The 11366-nt window shown below is 36.0% G+C and overlaps 1 protein-coding gene across 1 annotated transcript in view; it reads right to left on the reverse strand.

Annotated features, from left to right (window-relative positions):
* LOC148019671 (GABA transporter 1-like) overlaps positions 1–7822 on the reverse strand; it is a 115670-nt gene extending 107848 nt beyond the window's left edge. Inside the window, exon 1 of the mRNA XM_087700803.1 lies at positions 7540–7822. Within this exon, the coding sequence (XP_087556929.1) occupies positions 7540–7753 (214 nt within the window). The 5' untranslated portion in view covers positions 7754–7822. The remainder of the gene's footprint in view (positions 1–7539) is intronic.
* Positions 7823–11366: the final 3544 nt, after the last annotated feature.

The raw sequence follows: 11366 nt of genomic DNA on the forward strand, positions 1-11366 counted from the left end.
TATCTATTACTCTAGAATTCAAAGTAAACAATATTGTATCACTTTCTCATTTTTACTATATCTCGCATGAGCATAAGTGGGACTAGTTTGTAATATGTAGGTTTTTGTGTTGCCTCCTAAGAATGTTTTTGTGAACAATATGTGTGGGATACAAGTGACTAACTTGACCTATATAATTGCACCATAAATATGCCAAAATCATGATGTGGTGAGAAAAAGATAAATATGGTGAACAACCACAAGTCATGCTATACAACTAAGATATGAAGACATGATGAATCTTAATGCAAAAAGCTCTAGAAAAATAAAACGAACCATTAAGGTACTATACTCTTGAGTAAAATAAAGTGAAGCATGCTTAAAACATTTATGTAGTTCAAATGAAATCTACCTATAATTTTGGGTCAAATCAAACTCTTCAGTCAACTCAAAATAATAAGCATATCAATAGACTTGAATGGATATAAAATTTATTTCTTAAAAATTCCTTCCATATTCTTTAATCAAAGTTAGGGAGTGATCAAATGGCCGAAAGGCCATCCTTGAAGCTAAGTTACTATAGAGCCACCCAATCAAGGGTTTGAACCATTAAAAATAAAAAGATCTCCAATAAAAAGGATTTTTAAAGCACATCCTCAAATATAGTATCTAATGATGAAGTTGAAGTGAAGGTTAAGGTAGATCACCAAAAAAGGTAATTAATGGTGATGCCTTTAGAAAATATACAACCTAGCTAAGTTCATGACATTTGAGCCTCCTTCATTTTGATTGGATGCATAAGGGTAGTTGCCACACTTGACTTTTACTATTGTGAGAGTTTTTCAAGTAAAATGAACATGGTCTAGCATGTTCTTTTGCCTCCTTATTTACACCATCAACTTTGATGAATAATGTATTTTATTTAAATTTAAAATGATTTTCTTTGATGGTGACTTAAAAACAACAATGTCCTTTACTCTTGAAATGCAAAATTCACAAGGCTCTATGATTCATTCTCATTGTTAGCTTGAACTTCTCCCCTCATTGGCCTAGAAGGCATCATCAACATATTTGCATCAATGTATTTTACTTGAATTTAAAATGATTTTCTTTGATGGTGACTTAAAGACAACAATGTCCTTTACTCTTGAAATGCAAAATTCACAAGGCTCTATGATTGATTCTCATTGTTAGCTTGAACTTCTCCCCTCATTAGCCTAGAAGGCATCATCAACATATTTGCAAATATCAATAGCTTGTGTGTGTGTGTGTGTGTGTGTGTGTGTGTGTGTGTGTGTAAAATTGAAATATGTCATGTGTATCTCTCTCCCATGCATATGTATGTGAGCATGTGCACACACACACACACAGAGCACGCACGCACGCACGCACACACACACGTGCACGCGCACGCGCGCGCGCGCGCGCACACACACACACACACACACAGAGTGGATCTAAGAACTCCACCATCCATGTACCATATCTAACAATACATATATTCATTCACATAATACAATGCAATATGCTTATTTTGACATACAATATCAAATATCCATAACTATGTGTATACTATGTATTATGCAAAGGCTTTTAACCTTTACACATGGCACATATTAGAGAGGGGAGAGACTAGTCATTCTTTGAGCAAGATAGAGAGATATGCTTCAAAAAGAGGACTTATGAGAGAAATCAACAAAGAAAGAGAAAGATGAGGGTGAAAGCTGAGAATTTTCATCATTCTACTATATATTATGCAAAGTTTTTAAAGCTTACACATAGCACAATAAGACGAGAGGGAATAAATGGTGTGATTTCAGCTAGATAAAGAGAGATGCTTTTTAAAAACATTTTTGAGAGAAAGAAAGAGAAAAAGGGAGAAAGAGTTCATGGTTCAATATATAATACAATACCTCAATATTATAATTTTGTTAATGTTGAGGAAACTCTTTCTATAATCTTGCATCTAATGTGGTTGCATGTTTATGTGAAGTGAATAGTGAGAATGGAGAGGTAGAATGAGAGAGAATGGGAGGGAGGAAGAAAATCAACCTAACCTAAACTCATGTAAATATAAAGACCTTGCATGCCCCGTTCGATTGTCAAATGTTAAAACCTTAGATAATGTGCCAATAAAAATCTTTTCCCTCTCCCTAAATCTTTGAGCCCCCACAAACCCTTGAACCCAAACTCCTACCCTAAAAAGTATTGTGACAGGCCATCCTTCCACAAGACTTGTCCTCTGATTGTAAAACCTTGATTGCTTGGATCCTTTAATTTAGAAAACCCTCAATCCTCTATGTAAAACATTAGCATGGCCCAAAACATATGAACCTTGTTGAGAAAATCTAACCCCTCCTAAAACCCATAGGCTCATCCTTTGGAATGTAGAGACAAGAGAGAGTAGAATGAAGTAGAATTGGAAAAGGTAGAGTGTAAGAGAGATTAATGAGATGTCTATACAATCATAAAATAGAGAGTCATCCTTTAAAAAAGTCACACAATAAGACCTTAGTATTCACATGCTTTGAGAAAAAGAGGTTAGGTCCTCTCTATGTTACACACACACACACACACACGCATGTGCATACATACATACATACATACATACATACATACATACATACATACATACATACATACATACATACATGTGTGCCTATGTGTGTGTGTAGAGATAGAGAGAAGCTTCAAACCCAAAATTTGATTCCTTGGTAAAATAGACTTGGGCCTTTTTCATGCAAGAGATAGAGCTTAATTTCCCTTTGCAAAACCATAAAACCTTATTTGACAACCCTAACAATATGCCCCTAAATCCTTGAACCATGATCTTTTAAACATGATCTTTGTATACACATACACATAGGTGTATATGTGTGTATATATGATCATATGTATGTACATGCGCGCATATATACATATACACATTAAGGGGTGTGTGTGTGTGTGTGTGTGTGATTACAAATAACTATCTATCTTGTTTTCCTCTAGATGTGCCTTAGTCCTTTCCTAATAGTGCATGGATGAGAGCTTAAGTGTACATTACCATCATCCTCATGAGTAAATTTTTTGACATCTTTGTTTCTTTTGTTCATTTATATGTTGAATTATGATTTGCATAGTTTATGAAAGTGATGTTTGGGTTCCATTCTCCTTAAGTTTACTTAATTTCTCCTTTAAAAGATTTAAATATGCGCACTATAGAGTTCTAACATTTAGACAATGTCTATCTATCTATTCTAAGACTAGGATATGTGATTATACTACAATAGAAAGTGAGACAATGTATGAGTATGTGTGATAACATTAGTTTTAGAGTTCGTGCATACTAAAGCGAAAATAGTACCTATAAATTGCAATTAACAAGCATTGGTCACATGCAATGTGTACTTTTGCTTGCTCTTATTGTGCAAAATGTGTCTTGGGGTCCAAAGCACCCTAAATGTTTGTAATAGTAGTATGAAAGCATTATCCTATGTGTGGAATGCCTAGTATGTGCTATATTAAGAAATATGAATATAGTTGATCCTTGATCACAATTACCCAATGTGTGTCACATATGCTGCACATATGTAGATGTAAGTGTATGTGTGTTTGCTTGGGATTAGGACTTATAAAACTAATAAATAAGCTAATAGTTGTATATTGTGTATCCCTATAAGTATTTGGGAGTCTAGATGTGCGTAGATGCACCTATTGCATATATAGATGCACGTACATTTATGTGTGCATATATCTATGTTTAGATGTGTACTAAGTATGCATATATGTGAGTTGAAATGTTTTTAAGTGTGCATATATGTGCTTCATATTATATATGTGCTATTTGTTATCTTTGCAAGTGTTTGCATGTGACATTATGAATGCATATGGGCAAAACACATGCACAGGATGCATGTGTACTTATATCTTAGGGAGTTCACTCTCTTTGTAAAGGAGATATGCGAGTAAAGAATCATAGAAATACCCCTATTTATGATGCGTGCAAGAGTCATATGACCCCCTTTTTACACTTATATGATGTATCAAAACAATTTATTGCATACCCCCTTTTTTAGATATAAGACTTTGTATTGTCTTAAATTTCTCATATTGACTAAGCTTAAAAGACTAGAACATTTCTAACACATGAATTATATGTTGTAATGTTAATGAGACATGATCTTGTGCATTCTTTAGTATGAATTATTGAAGCTAAGGGTAGGTTGATGGTGATATGATGTATAATAAATGGTGATGCCTATAAGTTGTCAATATATGAGTTCCTAGATATTAAAAGAAAATGCGAATTTAAGTTTGAAAATATTTATGCTATTGTCCCCCCCCCCCCCCCCCCCAACCCTTTTTAATGTTGGAGGGGGAAATTAATGGGTTTCACCTCTAATGTATACACTTATGAACTTTTTGAAAAATCTCCCTCTCTTGCACTGTGATTCCATAACTTACCCATGGCGAACTCCTCTAGACTCATATATATTGTTTGGCTCTAGAGCTAAAAATGCATATTTGAATTGTATACTTAGCAAATCCATGTGTGGTTTGCAATTGAGACATAGACAAAGACATGGATAAATACTCATGCACACACCAAAGAGAATTCGATATGCATGCATGCATGCTTGGGTATTATATGTAGCTTGTATATGTAAATAGTTATGTCAATGTTTCTATCCAAGGTATATGGGTGGCCATGTGTGTGGCATCAATGGCCAAACATGTGTGAGTAGTGTTGTATATGAATACTAGAAGTTTTATGTTTGTTTTTGCATCTCCATGTATGTATCTTTGCACATGCAAGGCTATGCGCATGCTTGGAGGTGTGTGTTAAAAACATATGTATCCCACCCTCATGGACTTAGATTGTATACACATGTTGATATCATGTACTTTAAATGTACATGAATTCATGCTTAATTACTACACCACTATCATCTATAATAAGTTGCTTACATGTGTGTGTATATACTCACAATGGCACAACATCCCTATGTATTTATTAAATACTAGAAGTTTTATGAGTAATTCTACATATCCATGTATGCATCTAAGCACATGCGAGGCTATGTCCATGCTTGGAGGTGTGTGCCCAAAACATATGTATCCCACCCTCATGGACTTAGATTGTATACACATATTGATATCATGCACTTTAAATGTATATGAACTCATGCTTAATTACTACACCACTACCATGTACGTTAAGTTGGCTATGTGTGTGTGTATATACTCACAATGATACAACATCCCTATGTATTTATTAAATGCTAGAATTTTTATGAGTGATTATGTATATCCATGTATGCAGCTTTGCAGATGCCAAGCTATGTCCATGCTTGGAGGTGTGTGCCCAAAACATATGTATCCCACCCTCATGGATTTCGATTGTATACACATATTGATATCATGTACTTTAAACGTATATGAACTCATGCTTAATTACTACACCACTATCATATATGTTAAGTTGGTTATGTGTGTGTGTATATACTCACAATGACACAACATCCCTATGTATTTATTAGAGACTAGAAGTTTTATGTGTGATTCTATATATCCATGTATGTATCTTTGCACATGATGCAAGGTTATGTGAATGCTTGGAGGTGTGTGCCCAAAACATATGTATCCCACCCTCATGGACTTAGATGTATACACGTATTGATATCATGCACTTTAAATGTATATGAACTTATGCGTAATTAGGACACCACTATCATGTATGTTAAGTTTCTTAAGTGTGTATATATACTCACAATGACACAACATCCCTTTGTATTTATTAAATACTAGAAGTTTTATGTGTGATTCTATATATCCACATATGTATTTTTGCACATGCGAGGCTATGTGCATGCTTAGAGGTGTGTGCCCAAAACATATGTATTCCATCCTCATGGAGTTAGATATATACACATATTGATATCATGCACTTTAAATTTATATGAATTTATGCGTAATTACTACACCACTATCATGTATGTTAAGTTTCTTAAGTGTGTATAAATACTCACAATGACACAATGTCCCTTTGTATTTATTAAATACTAGAAGTTTTATGTGCGATTCTATATATCCACATATGTATATTTGCACATGCGAGGCTATGCACATGCTTAGAGGCGTGTGCCCAAAACATATGTATCCCATCCTCATGGAGTTAGATGTATACACATATTGATGTCATGCACTTTAAATGTATATGAACTTATGCGTAATTACGACACCACTATCATGTATGTTAAGTTTCTTAAGTGTGTATATATACTCACAATGACACAACATCCCTTTGTATTTATTAAATACTAGAAGTTTTATGTGTGATTCTATATATCCACATATGTATCTTTGCACATGCAAGGCTATGCGCATGCTTAGAGGTGTGTGCCCAAAACATATGTATTCCATCCTCATGGACTTAGATGCATATACATATTGATATCATGCACTTTAAATGTCTATTAACTTATGCTTAATCACTACACCACTATCATATATGCTAAGTTGATTATTTTCTTGGGTTAAAATATAACCTTTTCTATTCAATTTGTAAATAACACCTCTATATTACATCCATCTGTATGTGAAAAAAGTATTAAAAAAATATTTTAAAAATACATTTTTTTGAACCCACATGATACACACATATCTTCATGAGTAACTTACTCGAGCCCTTTGATCGCTACAAGGTAACAAATAGAGCTTCTCCTCTATCCAATGTTCATAGAAAAACATTTTGAACCATAGATACTAAAAACGTTGATCGAAATTTTTTTGAGGGATTCTTGAATCAAATGATGTATATTTGATATCTTCATAACTGAAAATACTGTAAATTTCAAAAGGTCTACAATGTCCTCTTTAAAATTTGAGAGTTTCTTTGTAATAAATACAATTTATTTTACATTGAATGTGAGTCTTTTTGTGAACGGCTCCGCTCCACACAAGGCACTCTCCTCCTCCTCCTCCTCCTCCTCCTCCTCCTCCTCCTCCTCCTCCTCCTCCTCCTCCTCCTCCTCCTCCTCCTCCTCCTCCTCCTCCTCCTCCTCCTCCTCCTCCTCCTCCTCCCTCTTTTCCAAAAAAACCCCCCTAAAAAAAGAACTTGCAATACAATTTATTTTAACCTTGAGTTTGTTTGTGGCAATTGCCCACCTAACCCTTAGTGACTATTACCAACCTAACAAACACCCAACCAAACCACCACCACCACCACCACCACCACCCCCCCCCCCCCCCCCCCCCTTCCCGAAAAGAACTTGCAATACAATTTATTTTAACCTTGAGTTTGTTTGTGGCAATTGCCCACCTAACCCTTAGTGACTATTACCAACCTAACAAACACCCAACCAAACCACCACCACCACCACCACCCCCCCCCCCCCCCCCCCCCCCCCCCCCCCTCCCGAACAAAACCCAAATCCTCTCTCTCTCTCTCGCGTATGGACGCACACCCCAAAAGACCCCAAAATAGAAAACACAGAGCTGCCTATTAGTATTAGTATAGGCTTGTATAGAGCAGGGAGACTAGTATATAGCCTACAGCTAGTAAAGGTGGGTGGGTACCTCGATGTTTGGGTTGCTCGCCAGCTGCGTTTTGGTCGTGTTTGGGCATCACAGAATTAGGAGGGGAAGAACCCGCGTGTAGTACAGTTTCTGAGGAAGGTGGTGGTGGCGCCTCGGGGTCTACTACTCGTTTGGGATGGGCCGAGGGAGAGTTGGATGAAGAAGCCGAGTGGAGAATTTCCAAAGGGGGCGGGGCTGCGATCGGTAATGCCATGGCGACTGCGCGCGCTAGAGAGAGTCTGTTCTTTCTGGATATGGTCGATGCATTTATAGACGTCCAGACACAGACAGAGAGAGAGAGAGAGAGAGCGCAGACTCTCAGTCTCTAATCAGTCGCTTTCGCTACTAATATTCTCTCAGCCGAGTACATGTTTGACGTGCGCATGCATCTTGACATTCTTTAATTCTACGCCCACGTCGATTCCTGCTCACCGACTAGCGGTTACCAACTTCTTTCCTCTCGTACCGCCAGCAGCCAGCTGCTTTTCTAAAGTTTACTAGTATTCTCTCATTATAACTAAGAGCCAAGCCACACCTAAGTACATTTTACTTCCACAAGTTTACATAGTTACAAATTTAATAGCACGTGGTTAATGACTCTTAATTTTATGTTAGTATTTTAGGGAGTGGAGAAATCTAAGGACTTGATAATCACTCATCAAGGAAGTTACTATATGTATATCCTGTACATCAGGTACATTCAAGACCTATTTATAAATACTCTTATCTATGAATTTTTCCTTGAATAAAATACGACCCTTTTCTATTTAATCTATAAATAAACCCTTTATATTACACCCTTTCATATGTAAAAATATGTATAAAAATGGTATTTTAAAAATACCTTATTTTGAACCCATGTGATGTTCACATATTTTCATGAGTAACTTCCCTGAAGATAATCATTGATGGGTAGAAATCATGTTGTCTCTTTTGAATACCCTTTTCTCTCTTCTCTAAAGGCTCTCTCTCACCTCAAACACCCTCTCTCTCCTTATTGGCACAAGTGGGGTCCCTGCACTGCAGATTTGTGGGTGGCCTTAGTGCTTTCACTCTCCCTTTTACTTGTTGAAGTTTGTCAACTTAGGCATGCTGTGACCCTAATGAGATAAACACATGTAAGAGCCACTTGATCTCTAAATTTTATATATATGAGAGAGAGAGAGAAAGAGAGAGAGAGAGAGAGAGAGAGAGAGAGAGAGTAGGTTATGAATGGTGACATCATCCATAGTGTTTGTTGTACTCTTTGGATGTGTAGCAAGTAAAGTGAGTTGAATGTGGAACCTTATCTAAGCCTCATACGTGCTATAAAAGGGGCTAACTTTACTTATTGAATATTGAAAAATTCTAGTTGTGTGACGTGTGTGGCATGACACTAAAGGGGCTTTCGCACATAAGCTATCACCCATGCACTTTGCATTTCATGGCATTCATTTTGCAGATTCACTCTCTAAAATATGCCCTAGTTCTTTAACTATTCCTCTTTTATGCACGATTAGCATACTAAAATACAACTGTTTAAATCTCATTAAACTAGTTAACTATACATGTGTGAAAACCCTCCAAAGTCTTTATCTAATCTATAAGAGTATTTCAATGACCCCACCTATACACCACCACCATACAAACTTAGTTAAAACATTATTATCCATTGTCTACCCCATTCAGTTTAGCTAGAAAATTTTAGACCTACAAATGAAAATCAAAACAATTCCTCCATTTTGTTAAGTCTAAGATGAGATAATTACATCACATATATAATTATCACACTTATTTGATAGTATAGTTTTTTGATTTAGATATGAGCTATCAAAACCCTTTTTTTGTAATGCATAAATTCTTCAAGAGTAAAAAAAATCATAGCACTAGGGATGGATTTTGATAATCTACTCATGCTTTCAAGATGAAAGACTAACATGGACCATAGGTCTTAAAAACCTTTTTATATACTTGTTTGCGTATTGGGATGTTAAATATGGCAACTCAAATTAAGGCTGCAAGAATTTTCTTCTTCAACTTATGGATATCATCCATAGGAAACTTGGATCTAGCTAAGTACTATGGAGATTATTGATAAAATAATATGATTTTATATTTATTTATTTTTATGGATTTTTCTTTGTCTATTTGCTTTTTGATAGTGACTTTGTATGGATGGCACTATATGTGGATGCTTTTCAAGGACTTTTTTAGCATAGAATTAATAAAAATCCATAAATAATGTGTGGAGGGACGCACTCACTTATACATGGGGAAAGATTTTACCCAATGGTTGTGTCACTCAGTCTTTGTCTCTAATTTTTCTCTTCTTCAATTTGTGTTCTCTTCAAGTTTTTGTTAATATTTGTTGTATGGTTGGGGATACAACTGTAAGTTTCTAAAATGGATTGAGGTGCTCAACCTTAACTTTCAAATAACCCTAGTGAGAATAGCCAACATAAGATTCAAGGTCATTACAGATTTATCATTTAACCCTCTTGCATCACAAAACACTTCCACTTTGAGAAAAATCTTATCTTTGAACCATCATCCTTTCATCCATATTTTCATCATCCTCAAAGCAAGCTTCACTTCAGGGCACTTTCCAAAAAGGTGAAAGACTATTGTCTTCTTCCACTTACATAATGGCGAATTGGGGAGATACTTACATTCTTTTATCAATTTTATCTCTAATTGAAAAGTCCACCATAGCAACTTTTTACACAACAAGCTGATTTACCCTTGCTACAAGGATCGAACTCCACAAGGAAAAATCCCTTCCTAAAATTTCCAACTTATATGAAGTGCTTCTCTCAAGGCCTAACAAAGAAAAAAAACTTTCTTTTACCCATTTTTAAAATACTTTATCACTCAAGAATAAGAGAAACTTGCATGGATTGGTGCGCAGATCGGACGCAGGTAGCTCACGTAGTGAATTCCCAAAGGTCCCCAAGAACAAAGTACTCTACTTTTTAGCACAAAAACCAATGTAAAAGCAAGCACGACATGAGACAAGAGACAAATTGGGTTGAATCTCCCCCATGCCTTGTGTGAGCGCTTCACAAAGCATGTATTTAATATATATTTCCAATCTTTTTGCTCAAAAATAGCCCAATTACAAAAATATGACAAGCTTTTAGCTTTTGAGTTTGATGTCCAAATAAAAATAACATATCCACGCGCATAAGCGCATACAAAATAATAATAAATAATCGATGTCTCTATAGACATAATCAAAATATAGGCGTGACGCCTATCAAAATATAGTCCAAAGGTCGAAAACCCGCTAGACTCCAATGCTTTCCTCCGCCACTGCTGCTATCTCTACACATCAACTGAAGCATTCACAATCGTTAGTAAAATAACACAATTAAACCGACAAAAGTGAATACCTAGCAGTCTTCAACTACATAAATAAATCAACTGGTTAGAAATAAATCCTAACCTTAATTTATTACGAGTGCGCACTCTAAACTCATAAACGTTTATTAATTTAATATGCATTTTACGGAATCACCCGCTATGGAATCACCCATGTACACACTAAATTAATGAAACGCCCGAAAAGGACAGGCGTCCCCATCAACTTCTCGCACAAAGAATCCTCTTTGCGTATGAGCCCCGGTCATCTAAGTTTACGGAATCCACCGTAAAACCTCACGGAATCCACCGTGGAATATGCCTCCTGGCATCATACCCCCGGGGTGGGATAGCAATTGACCTCAATTGCTATTAGCTCAATGTGGAGCTAACAGAGTGGGGAAAGCATTTAGGTCTCTAGCGTGCATCCATTGTGCTTCTTCTACAGGATGGTTCTTAAATTTCACGAGATATCTAGAGTACCTTCG

Source organism: Lygodium microphyllum, chromosome 19 (genome assembly GCF_053477565.2).
Source record: "Lygodium microphyllum isolate KBCC chromosome 19, Lygodium_microphyllum_v1.1.10, whole genome shotgun sequence".
NCBI lineage: Eukaryota > Viridiplantae > Streptophyta > Polypodiopsida > Schizaeales > Lygodiaceae > Lygodium > Lygodium microphyllum.